General features: G+C 48.9%; 5 protein-coding genes across 5 annotated transcripts; 4 read left to right on the plus strand and 1 right to left on the minus strand.

The window, feature by feature from the left end:
* Window positions 1-630: 630 nt before the first annotated feature.
* On the plus strand, window positions 631-2,302 carry HO133_003609 (uncharacterized protein; the record flags this gene model as incomplete). The annotated part of the gene is made up of 5 exons (XM_037294531.1): window positions 631-793; window positions 1,021-1,096; window positions 1,205-1,614; window positions 1,669-2,101; window positions 2,209-2,302. 5 exons carry the CDS (start codon window positions 631-633, stop codon window positions 2,300-2,302), a joined length of 1,176 nt encoding a protein of 391 aa, XP_037149219.1.
* Window positions 2,303-4,575: 2,273 nt separating this feature from the next.
* HO133_003610 (uncharacterized protein) lies at window positions 4,576-5,048 on the plus strand (the record flags this gene model as incomplete). The annotated part of the gene is made up of 2 exons (XM_037294532.1): window positions 4,576-4,690; window positions 4,720-5,048. 2 exons carry the CDS (start codon window positions 4,576-4,578, stop codon window positions 5,046-5,048), a joined length of 444 nt encoding a protein of 147 aa, XP_037149220.1.
* A 1,773-nt stretch (window positions 5,049-6,821) lies between these two features.
* On the plus strand, window positions 6,822-7,823 carry HO133_003611 (uncharacterized protein; the record flags this gene model as incomplete). The annotated part of the gene is made up of 2 exons (XM_037294533.1): window positions 6,822-6,834; window positions 6,970-7,823. The coding sequence occupies 2 exons, from the start codon at window positions 6,822-6,824 to the stop codon at window positions 7,821-7,823; spliced, it is 867 nt and encodes a 288-aa protein (XP_037149221.1).
* A 995-nt stretch (window positions 7,824-8,818) lies between these two features.
* On the plus strand, window positions 8,819-10,676 carry HO133_003612 (uncharacterized protein; the record flags this gene model as incomplete). Its single annotated transcript, XM_037294534.1, has 3 exons — window positions 8,819-9,749; window positions 9,815-10,181; window positions 10,325-10,676. The coding sequence occupies 3 exons, from the start codon at window positions 8,819-8,821 to the stop codon at window positions 10,674-10,676; spliced, it is 1,650 nt and encodes a 549-aa protein (XP_037149222.1).
* A 929-nt stretch (window positions 10,677-11,605) lies between these two features.
* On the minus strand, window positions 11,606-12,215 carry HO133_003613 (uncharacterized protein; the record flags this gene model as incomplete). The annotated part of the gene is made up of 2 exons (XM_037294535.1): window positions 11,606-11,695; window positions 11,853-12,215. 2 exons carry the CDS (start codon window positions 12,213-12,215, stop codon window positions 11,606-11,608), a joined length of 453 nt encoding a protein of 150 aa, XP_037149223.1.
* Between the last annotated feature and the right edge of the window lie 595 nt (window positions 12,216-12,810).

Genomic DNA, 12,810 nt, shown 5'->3' on the forward strand with positions numbered 1-12,810 from the left:
CGGCTATTCTAAAGCTATCAAGAGTACTTCGTAAAATTCGCTATCATTCTATTTTATAATATAACGAATAATTTAAATCTTTTAAAAATTTTATAATCTAATCTACACTCTATTTATTAAATTTTGATAATTTTTCAGATTATAATTAATTGTGATTAAGAACCTATATAGAAAAATTGAAATTTTTGATTTTTGATTTTGGGGTGTGCCAGAACGGTGGGAATTTTTTTTTTTTCTCAAGGATTATGCAATCAGGGGTATATGCCACGCTAGGGTCTCACGGTCTTTAGTGCCCTTCAGCCCCCCCCCAGGAACCCCAAGCGAGGCATGATTATCATGATTATGGAATCCCTCAACCTTTCAATGCGCCTTTGGGCGTCTGGATACAAAAACAACTGCCATTCTTCAATACGAGAGCAACATGACACCTTGTCCTTTAGAAAGAGAAACACTCGTCACTGCTCCTGTGTCATCCGCCCACCATCATCCGACCATCCATCGTCCAACTCAGCCAATCTCTGCCTTATATTTTTACCTTCTTTAACTAAAATTAGTAATTGATATAATCTTGTTGCTCTACACGGTTACTCTCTTTCAGAAATACTCCATCAAGCTTCTCCCTCACCCAACATGTCTCAAGCTTCTCCGTCCGAAGAGGCTTCGGCTTCAAACTCAGCCTCCCCTCCTCCAGGAAAACCTAGGCGCGAGGGCAATGATTCTCTATGGAAGCGGGCAAGACGCACTTTGGGCACCAATTCTTTGACCTTTTTGCAACCCACTACTAGACCTGCTGGTACGTCTCGTACGCAAAGCCTTTCAATCGTGGGCATCCAATGGCCCTTTCCAACTGCACTTTTCCCTGCATATTCTGGTGGTACGCAGTCTGCAAGTCATGGCTTCGATATTTCTCATCATGACACAATAATCGGCGCAGGCACACAAGTTCGTTGATGGCGGTGTTGGAAACGCAATTAGATGGTACGAAGATTAGGCTAACATCAGAATTTTATTCCTCCGCAGGAACGGCGGCTCCTGCCACTGGATCTGGTCCGGCCGCGCCAAGCAAAAGGAGGGAGCAAGTGCGGCATGCGCAACGGTATGTGTTTTCAACCTGGTTCCTATTACATTACCATGCTTATCTCTTCCTTTCCCCCACATCACATTCTCTGCCAATCACACTCATGATTACTTACATATAATGCAGTACCCATCGTCAGCGGACGCAGAACTACATCAAGACTCTAGAATCCGAAGTCGTTCGTCTTCGAGAAGCTGAAACGAGCTTGATGCAAGAACGAGACAAACTCCAAAGCCAAATCGTTAATTTGAAAAACACCATCATCTTATCCAACATTCCACTCCCAGAGGGTACAGAAGACATCGGAACATCCTCACCACCCCTTCGACCATTTGCCGATCTCGACATGCCGGCAACAGTCTCATACTCCAATGACGCTCTTAACCATCCACGTCTGCATGTCAACTTCCCTCAACGTCAAGAACCTACTAGCCAAGGATTGGACTACCCAACCCAAACCTACCCTCTTTCCTCACCCTACCAAGAGCATCAGCAGTACACCAATGTTCCTCAATCTGCGCCGGACCTCCCCAACGGTTGGTGGCCCATTCCTTATCGTATGAATATGTCTGGCTGAAGCCTGCCACAAGACTTCTCACTCAACACGATAAATCTCTCGTCATCAAGTTCAAAACACGGGCCCCCAGCGAATGCCAACGCCACCATCGTTGTCGACACAATAGAAACAGCCATCGATTTCGTCCTCGCGCTGGAACATCCATGCATGCCACATATTCCCTATCAAGACCCTCCTTCTGCCGATCCAGCCAACCATATGATGATGGCCTCGACACCGCTGATGGCTCGTTCGCCGGAGCCTCCGCAGTTCAATTCCACGTGGACGGCAAGTGGCGCGATTATCAAAGAGTTGCTGAATTTATCATCGAGCATCAATCTTGAAGGAGAGATCACGCCGGTGGAAGCGTGGCATAGACTACACGATCATCCAGACTTTTGGAAGCTTGGTAGGGATCAGATTGAGAATTTGAAGCGAGAACTCAGCACAGCCGTCACGTGCTGCGGGTATGTTGGCCCTCCAGCCACAATCATAGCATCAACCACATTGCTTTTCTTTCTCCAGCCCGCATTTTAATTCCGGCTAGTACTGTTCCAGCTGACATGTCTCCTAGATTCGGCGCAGTACTGGATGAGAATGTATTCTGGAACGCTGTGAACCGATCCTTGGCTTCTAGTGCGGTTGCGTCTTATGCGAAGCAGAACTGAGGTTTTTTCCCGGACATTTACTGCATGCGTCTAGCGAGCAAAAAGGATCTAATGCAGAAGTCTACTAGCGTGCGTTTCTCATTTAGCGATAATAGTCACACGAGCCTAAAATTCCTGTTACCGATGGTCAATTGCAGCTCCATGAACCATCATTACATGATAATACGGCTTGCTCATCTCTTGTGGGTAGATGATTCGCAGCCCGCAACGGAGGAACAGACGCCGCAAACGTACCTGCAAGACCCTTCAATGGGGAGCCATGCCCACGATTGAACAACCTTTCGTTGAGGATACAGTCCGTCTCGCAACCTCCATCGCTTGAGCGAGTCTAATCCTTCTTGTCTGCAATCCCGTGTCCGGCGTCATTCCCCAAGATGCCGAAGTCTGCTAAGCCGCCAGTAGAGAGACTCAGTCCGCACATTCAAGCAAGATCCGGGACGTATCCGGATTGAGGTTGTTGTTGCTGTAATGGCACACAGGAGCTTGTCGATGTCCTCAACATGAGTGATCGTTTTCATGCCCAGAGAAGGTCGCCTTACGGTTTCCTTTGCAGAGGCTCAGCTTTTCAATGGGGATGTTGTCGGCCAACACGATCACTTCCTTGTTCGTTTTATTTTGATCACTAGTTGTGACTGTGGCTGTGGCTGTGGCGATTGCAGCATGTCTGAGCATACGATCGATGTCTAGGCGGCGCAACAAAATCCAAATCAACTTTCACATCGTGGCGGCTTTTGATAACGAATTGGGCAATCCGCAGGTGGTAAGACTTGGGCAAGCGAAAGGCTTCCTGCGGGCACGCAGCGGCTTGTTCGTCGTTCCTCAGCCTCTGGACGAGATTGTGAAGTTGCAAGCTTGATCTGGGACTGCAGATTGGATCACATAGGAAATGAGTCGTCACATGACTCAAGAATGATGGTGTGCTTAGCAATTCAGTCTAAAGAGTCACTGTGGGCAAAATCCCACCATCCCACTTTTTAAAAATTATGCAGTGCTCAAACCCCTTGCATGACCCGAGGAGTCGAGCAATAGGGCCATAATGACGTTTGTATGTCTGTATGGGTGATATCTTAGTCTTCCGAAGTCTTAACTATGTATCTTGACTGCTAGCCTAAGCCTAGACCCTAGAGTACATCATAAAGTACCTACACGGCGCTTCTCTCGAGGCTTGGGCCCGCTCATGCCGCCAACAACGACCTTGTGTCCCGTCACTTACCCTAATTACATTCAAGTGGTTATATGATTCTGGTGAAAAGATCGTCGATCCATGCCGAAAGCGACAAACCTGGAGATGGCAGCTGTGCTAAAGGAACTGGGAAGACCAGAAAGCGGACGTAGCACGTCGTCACAGACTCTTGGAAGCTTTCCCAGGCGACATCCTCATGAAGGTCTGCAACTATGCATTGCTTTTATTCCAGCCTGCAGAAGTCATAGCTACATCTGCATCATTAAGGGAGGAAACTGACTGCCTCTTCGGGCAGCGGATTGTCGCTGAAGGTGATCGGCACAAATCAAGGTGAACGTCAACCAGCAGCGGTATAGGCGACGTCCACTAATGAGAATGAGAGGCACCTCAATGGATGGAACCGACATAGAACACCTTCACTTCACCCAAGATGATACAGAATCCCCATTGAACGTGGAACTTCTACATTTCGGCGAGGTGGAGTCTACTCAGACCTTAAAGTGTGCTTCTATACTACAATACTTGGCTGGCTGGTTGGTACCAAGAGGCTACAAGGCAAAGTCATGCTTGTAATAAAGGAAGACCCCACATCTCCAGGGGGAATTGCAGTGATGAATCAGGGGCTAGGCGAATTCGCCGCCCGCGCAGTACAACAGTTTACAGAGAAGCAGAAATTTTCCTCGCGGAGAATATGGATCTCATCGCTGGTCAAGGGCAGACAATATGGCATCTTTCCCTTCCGGGCTTGTTCCCTGGACGGGATATGTCCCGTGTGCAACTCGACATGGGGAAAATTGCCGTCATCGCTGCCAACACGGCAGTCTCCTCGATAGGAAAGTTTCGGGTGTCAGACCTCGCTCTTGGACGATAAGGCTGCCCAATCATCGCCCCCATTGACTGGTCGCTCTTCAACCATCCCACAAAGAGCCATGCAGCACAGAAAATTGGTGGCATAGCCAATTTTTTAAGTTCTACCGATAGGAGATGTAGAGGGATGCTACGATTTCGATACGGGTCAGGCAATGTTTTCGTTGATTCTGCGGTCCGATACATTACAAAGGGGGAGCTCGAATCTAACAAAGTTCACGAAATGGGAGCAAAAGCAAAGGTTGGTCAAGCAATCGTAGATGAGATGTTACAACAGCCGTACTTCGTGCACGACGTCCCGAAGACGACAGGGAGGGAGACTTTCGGTGGCCGCATGGGTGAAGAGATATGTAAAAGCATGCTAAAGAAGGCGGCAAGCCCAGAGGATTGCGTATCACGGCATATTCATTACTTGAGCACTACCGGCGGTACGGCCCCAAACAATTGGGCGAGATTTGTATGGGCGGCGGTGGGAGCTACAACCCAAACATTGTTAACTACTTGAGGGAACAAACGCCGACTACTAGTATCACAACAATTAATGAGATTGGCATTCCCATCGGCGCAAAAGAAGCACTGAATTTTGCTTTCCTTGGGTTTGAAGGCTTCGTGGGGAGGCCTATCATCATCCCAAAGAACGCCAGAAAAGGGGCCATTGGGCAGACCGAGCCAGGAGACAACTACTTCCACATTTAACGACAATGTAATGCAATTCGGGGGAGATTACCCTGAGGAGCAGGTCAAGCGTACGACAAAGCTGGTAGTGATAAGGTAGCGAGATCAATGAACACAGGCAAGCTGTCTGAAGATGTCACCGCTCTTATGTCATCTCTTTTGGCGTTTGCCAACCCACTGATATCAAGCGCAAAAAAACTGACACTTGATATGTGGCGTTTCGCGCGAACAATGAATCCTCCTTCCATTGCTGAATCTTCCGCCTTCCTGGGACTCGTACCGCTGTAAAGGCCAATTCTAACGGCAACATTCCTTTAACCTACCTAGGAGACTATCTTTTCATCCTCAAGCTTGAGCTCAAGCGCTAAAGCTCTTCTTTCTGGTGCTTGCGACCTTCGATAGTATCTCGGAGAAATCTTCACGGGACCTAGGATCGGGTATGGGTACGGTGTGTGCTAAAGGTGCTGATCTCTGGTGGACAACGGGCACACGCTAAATTCAGTTACACATGGCATTACTCCGCAGGGATTCGGCTTTGTCATGACACGATCCATCATGTAGCAAGGGGTATATGTGCGAAAGCTGATTTGCAGAACATGGATCATCTGCGCGCGTGTGACCGCAGGGGTAGGAGTTGCCCATATGAACGCAATAGTAGCAACCCGGGTCTCCGAAGTGTCTGAACTCTGAAGCCGCGCATCGCGGTTGCTCATTCTCTGTGGTCTACTCGGCAAACTATACAGGGATAGCCTTTTCTTACAGGCTCTCCTGTGGTCTGAGCTCCATAGTCGGTGGCATGTGGCCCCATACGCTGGCGTCTACCATTCGCTATCAATGGCATCTTTCCGCTATTTCTCTTCTCCCTGCTACCGGTCCTCCCGGAGTTCTGCGAAAAAGAGATCAAGGAGCTCGAAACCCTTTCGGCTGAGATCAAAAGATCTTTCGGTCATCAGCATAAGGTGCGAAGGACATGGGCCTCGATGAGGTTTGTTGTAAAGAAGCAAGACTTGGAGGATATCCGATGTCGGCTCACAGACGCGAAAATGGACTTGCAGTTCGCGATATCGAGTAACTCGTGGCAGTTACAGTATAGACCGACGCGCTTTGGGTGGTAGATATTCGCTGACAAAGACACAGATCATATCAAATACAAAGCTTCAGAGAGGACGAGGTAACTAACGCCACGATTTCAACTTTGCTCAAAGGTATCGTGGAGGATGAACAGTTCCAACCGAGCGAAAAGTGCAATTTCCGCCCTTCCAGTCTGCAGAAAGCTTGTTCCCTTGTCTCTATAAAGACCCTAGTACCTTGGTACCATGGAGTACTCGGAACTGTGACCGTGCGAAAGAAAACGAAGTACAGCACGAGTCCGCGTGCTGTAGGAAGACCTGCCATCACCAGCTTGAATTGCAATACATGCAGAGCTTTAGCCATATATCCAGAACTTTGAACGTCTATCCCGTGCTTTCCCACACTGAGGAGGTATCCTCAATGTGCGTGCACGGAGAGGTAGAGAGCCTCCAGGACCTCTTCAGCAAGAAAATAGTGTCACCGTTTGCGTCGGACGAATGTAGTTGGACTTTACTTCATGTTGGTGCACTTTCTATCTCTTTCTGAATGGTTCCTTATTGACTGAGATTAGTTTGCCGCTTACGGCTTTCAGCCAGGCGTGTGCGCCTTGCTTCTCCAGCTCGGTGTCGATCCAGAACGTGTATCTTTTGGCGGACAGTGAGTGGATAGCGCCTGATCGTCACCTCATTGCTGAAACATGAACACAGAAAAGCCATAATAGGAATGGGTGCATGTGGTAATTTCGTCCTTGCTGATAGAGAACAGTTCCCAATTTCCAAGGGGACTTTGATAGAAACATTCAGAACCCTCGCTCAGTCACAGGGTAGTCTTTCTGCTAGTGATATATCTGATATTCTATTACATTATGTAGGCCCACCTGAATCAGCAGAATTCATGTTATCACGGGACTTTCTTCCGTTTGGGGCCTCCGAGCCTACCAACGACGTAATCACCTATCCTCCTTTAGCTATGGCTTTGCGGCTTTATGCTGTCGCATACCTAGCAGAGTACAAATACGAAGTTCTGCACGACGCAGAAGTTTGGCACGACGCAGAAAAGGAGCAGTGGGAATCTCTGATCATAAGACTCCTTCGCACTGGAGCAAATCTTCATGCACCTGTGCCACATTTCGTTGAAATGCGTAATGAAAGTGATGTCTCATACGAAGTCACGAAATATGGAACACCACTTGATGAAATGTTCACGTTCACCGACACGCCGGCTGAAGCGAGAGCTGTGGCGAACGGGTGGCTTCAAATCCTTCGAAGCGAAGGCTACGATGTTGTCGCATACATCGAAAAAGAAAGTGATCTGCATTACACACGATCGCAAACGACCTTTCCCTTGCTTCAACGTCACGAAGAACATGACAGTCCTCGTGAGTTGATATTCGAATTGGAGCAGGAGAAGCAAAGCATATACTGGGATTGGTGGACTGATCCTTCATCTTCCATTTACCTCTTACGCAGCACGTTGAAGCCAATGCTCATGCTCTCTCGTTCTTTCATTACGTACCACATGTCGTCGGAAGTAACATGGCCTTTCCATTACCCAAAGTGGTATGGATATTGCCATCCAACACGGGAAGACGAAGAGGCCGTGCAGCAGCAGCTTTATGATATGGCTCAGCGACGAGCGAATCGGCGGTTACAGAAGCGACATGCCAAAGAGTCACGTTCTCGAGGTCTGAAATATCCAAGCATGCCTGGTGCTTGGCAGAATTGAATGGTAGAAGGTCAAGGTACTGCTCAACATTCCAGCATGAAAGCGGAGTTGAAGATCATACCCAGAGCCCAAACATACATGTCTGTTCAACATTCGAGTACAATCTTGGGACGACGGAGGGGATTTCGTACAATACAGATCAAAAGCACGGCCAATATATGAAAGCCACGTGACCATTTTGAGTCTTAGCATTGACCAAGTCAAGAATGTCGCTACGACACCCTTCACATCATCGGGCTTTGGGCGGGAGAACTAACAAGTCTTCTGATTAGTTGGCTGCGAGGATGTGTGAATCTGGCATTGTTTTCGTGGTACTGTTTAGCCTTCGAAGGCCCTTCCGATGTCTTATGCGCGTAAAACTTCGTCCGTACCTCTCGATAGATGGTCTGTTGCAGCGTTCGTGCCAGTCTCTAGTATTTGTTCGCAGGGCAGGAACAGCATTGCTTACGAGACAGCTGGCCTTTCGTGTCAATATTCGTGAGAAGATTGAATGTGTTGTGAGCTACGTTTCACTAAGCTCAAATCAATTTGGCATTTGCTCTTCATTTCGACAAAGTTTGTTGAGAATCCAGACATCAAGTATAGGGTTGTTTGAAACTTACCAAGGCTGGCGTTCATGTAGTAGGTCAGTCACGTGAAAAGTCGCCCGAAGTTTCGCCTAGCGCCTAGGGGGATTATTTTCCTCCAACATCAGCCCCGAGTTCAATCTACTCGACTCATCCCTACTCCGGGTTAAAGAACCTGTGAAACTCTTACCCTCTCTCTGTTCGACCGGACCATGACCTGAGTGCAAGGCTGGAACAATATTTCTGGCTTCTCTATGGATTAAGTGATTGTTCCCTAGTACCAACAAACCTTGGCCAGGCTAGAAGAGCATTAGTGGACATGAGCTGAAGAAGCAAAACTCCCCCATTTCCAACGCACAACCGTCCCAGTAAAATAATTCATCTCTATCGCTTTGCAACCGCTTCGTGCATTTACCTTTTCTCGAAAAGATGCCTGATCTACTAACCCTACCGGAGGAATTACTCTGCAAAATCTCGGGCTTCGTCCACCCCCAAACTGTGATTGAATGGGCATGCACCTGCAAGGTTCTCTCGCGTTGTTCCTTACAGGCTTTGAAAACCCACAAACAGCGTCGATCAGAGCTTCGTGTGGTCCACGATCGCAATCCGATTACCGTTCCATCGTTATTGCGCGATAGTCTTTCCGAGCCGGAAATCTTATGGTACGTTCGGTCCTTGGACATCTGGGATTTGAGAGAGAATTTTGAAGAATGGATGAGCCCAGATTTTGTAGAGGAGAATCCTCATGTGGAACTTGATGACTGGAATGCCAAGGAGTCCTTGACTTGGCCGGGAGAATACCATGATCCCTCGCATCTTGACACTACGTTCTACACCGATGAGGAGCTTGAGCGCTACCGGACCATGCTTTCCAAAATGTTGCACCTCAGAGAGCCTTTGGTAGACAAATGGATGGAACGACTGCGATCCGGAAGTGATGAGCCTCAGAAAGTGCTCCTAATGGCCATGTCACCAAGACTGAGCCAAGCCACATTCGTAAACGAAGACGACAGCTGGCAAGCCGGAGAAAAGAGCCACCCTTTTAGGTTGCTGGCGTCTTCGCTCCGAGCACTAGCACCACTACCATGCCCCGAGTGGCCATGTTTCCAAAATTTAAAGATAGTCTTTGTCGGGCAATATACTACGCTAAGGCACTCGTTTGATGCCTATCACCCACATTCGCGTGTCATCGCACCCCTGTTCCTACTACCTGCCATTGAGGAGTTACACCTCAACTTGTTGTTGGGAGAGGAAAATGATGCGGAATCTGACTTAGAGAACGATGAAGAAGATGGCAAAGACTCTGTGCCATATGTCTGGGAATGGGAAATAGGCCGGTCATCCTGCCAGAAGCTGGCTTGTAAGTCGTTCAAATTTCCTCGGCTCATAGACTGAGAGCCAAACGCTAAATCTAATATCCAAAAGTCGACTGCTGTGAGCTCGCCACGGAAACAATTGCCAGCTTCATCGGCGCAACGCACTCCTTGCGCTCTCTCAACGGGGTGATCAGCGACGATGAGATCATCTCAGCCCTCCTAGAGCATTCGAAACACAGTCTCGAAACCGTGAACTTTGACCAGCAGAACCTGCTGCCGACGCCCGATGCTGTTCCACAGCAATCGTTACAGACTTTCCAAAAACTCGCAAGCATTGCGCTTTCTACAACCCAGCTTGTAGACATATCCACATACAAGCCATCGCAGATTGAATACACTGTGGATCATGGCATTGACATGGAGAAGAGTGCGTTCGGTACTACAGATTGGGTTGATCTACTGACTTTTCTTCCACCGTAAGCACCCTTCCGACATCCCTTCCCCATCAATGCAACACCAGCTTGAGCCTTGAGACCTGAACTGGGATCAAGACCATTTCGACTACTCCTACGACTCAAAAACTGCGATGGAATATACAATTAACCCCCCCATTCTTCAGGACGCTGCAAACACTAAAGATCTACCAAAAACGCACCCGCCTATTCGGGCACGAGATCGAAAGCCTCATGGACCACTTAGTGGCCCTAGTCAAAGCCAAGCGGTCTCCATCCAATGGCGCCTTTGGCGCTCTAACTGAAATCTGCCTCGCAAATCTATTGGTGAAATCAGCAAATCCTCGCCGGGTATACGAACCGAACGGGCTCGATCCGTGGCTCGGGGCCTTGAAGCGGGTGTGTGAGGAGGCGGAAGTGAAGATTCACACCAAAGCGAGGACGACGTGGATAGAGGGGTCGTCTGGGGATTCCTACCCCTGCAGCTCTTGCCGGCTCGATGAGATGGGGCAGTCTTGACTATGCTCTTGTGGTACCGGAGGCGGAGGGAGAAAATTAGAGCAGTAGACGGCGAGTTCGCTCCCGGTACTAGTACATTGATTGGTATTCTGGCTCTACAATGATCATTATGGCATCAATTTTTGAGATTATCGTCGCTTTCCCAGGTGGATACCAAAGTGCCGATGTGAAAATTCACTATTTCTTCTGGATATGGGTCAAGTAAAGTTGCATACTCAGGGACAGTCACGATTGGTGCAAGGAAATGTAGCATTCTTCTCATCGAGAAAACCTTTGAGCAAAGCAACATATCCTGCCCAGCCAAACCATGCTCGCAGGAACGCGGCCCGAGACCTCCTACCCTCAATCCAAGCTCCCTGTTCCACAAAAGCGGCATGTTCTCCTGACGACCTGTTCCTTCGCCCATTCGCCCCGGGCCTCTAGCCTGAGAAGCGAAACTGCGTGTTGGGCGTATCCTTCCTAAACCAGCGAGCACAATTTCGTCAAGAGAAGTCAATTTGGATGAAGACAGAAGAAAGACGGTCCATCCTAGTCTCCGCATTGCCCCACTACCTCCCCCGTTCCCCTGCCTCCTTCCCTTTGGTATCAGCATCCGGTAGGCATCCTGAATGCAGTCCGCCAACCGCGTTACCACTCCATTGCCTCAGCAGCTTCACCATCTGGAAGTCAAGAGCCTGATGAATTCATCCACCTGCAGTCACGGGAGAGTGAGACGGCCTTGTCGCTAGACAATACTGCACACATGAATCGCTTTTGTTGTAAGCTCTTAGCAGTGGAGCTGAGGCGGCTTCGACTCGATACCGGAGAGCTAGCTGTGCGTGAAAAGGCACGTGTGGGATGCATTGACGAGTATGTGGAAGTCACAGCCGGGGTGAGAGATACGGTATGAATTCGGTTTCTCTTCAGGCACAGTGGGCTAGAGAAAGGATTTACGTACCCCCAGACGAGAAGATGTCTTGTCGACCACTGCAGTGAGCCCAGTAAGCTGCATCTGAATCTTCCTTCCCGATACTGCGAGTCTATTGACGGTGTGGTGGCATAGGTTGGCGCACGATCCGTTGTGGGTAACTCATACCCAGTTGTGCGGACGGATCTCTCTGCAGGAGAGCCTTTCGCGCGCAATAGTCAGCAAAGTCAGAGGTGCTGCGCTCGAATCCATTTGGAGACTGGCTTTACACAGCCCCGGAAATCTCGAGTATCTCGAGCGTCATCTTCATCGAAGGCTTCGTCGTTCTCAGAGCCGAAATCCGGGGAAATTCCGTTCCCGTCACGACTCGCGGAGTCGGATAGGTTTTCGTCGTCGCTTGCATCGGGGTAAGAATTCGGTTGAAGAGTTGAATCGATTTCAAGTACATCGGAGAACCTCGGATGGTTTGGAGTAGAAGCTGGGTTGCTCCTGGGGCCCGATGTATTGCTTGGAAGTTTCTTCTGGAGCGTTCGAAGGAACAACGGCTGTGTCTGACGAGAGGAGGCATGTGCGGTTGCTGGTCTGGTTCTTCCGAAGCTGTTTGAGGGTTTGAACGCGTTCTTCCATGGCATTGCGCAGCAAGGTTATTCCTTGCTTGCATTGCCGTGTTGATGACAGTACGGAAAATGACCAGCGGAACTCTACTCTACTTGAAAGAAGAAGGGAAATTGCAACATGCGGAGCTGAAACGTGCAAGATTACGAAACCAAGGGACAAATCTCTGAGGATCCAATGACACATCGGGTGGCCCGAAACCATTTGAAGAATTAGACATAATGACCGCTGCCGACGTCTTGGTTCGTGATGGCGTAGGCCGAGGCATAGACTTGAATCTCGTTCGCAAGGCTCAGTGTGAATGATATCGATAAAGAACCTCCACCAATTGGACCTGTGGCGAGTCGCAGGGGTGGCTTTGATGGTACGGAAGTCGAGGACGTCTTTGGCACTGCAGCGTGCCTTATACTTAAGTTTCACTTCGTGAGTCGTGAAACTACAGTCTCTACCGCCCATGTGAACTCAGAGAAGTAAAAGTTATGTTTATTATTGATGTTTCGCGTCCCAAAGAGACTATCTTCTCTACCATCGACCAGGACGTAGAACTTGGCCTACGTTACAGGCTCCATCCCCCTGCGAGTTTGTCTTGCATCGGCATTGTTGCTTTTAAAA

This window comes from Letharia lupina, assembly GCF_014066315.1.
Source record: "Letharia lupina isolate WasteWater1 chromosome Unknown contig_18, whole genome shotgun sequence".
Classification (NCBI taxonomy): domain Eukaryota; kingdom Fungi; phylum Ascomycota; class Lecanoromycetes; order Lecanorales; family Parmeliaceae; genus Letharia; species Letharia lupina.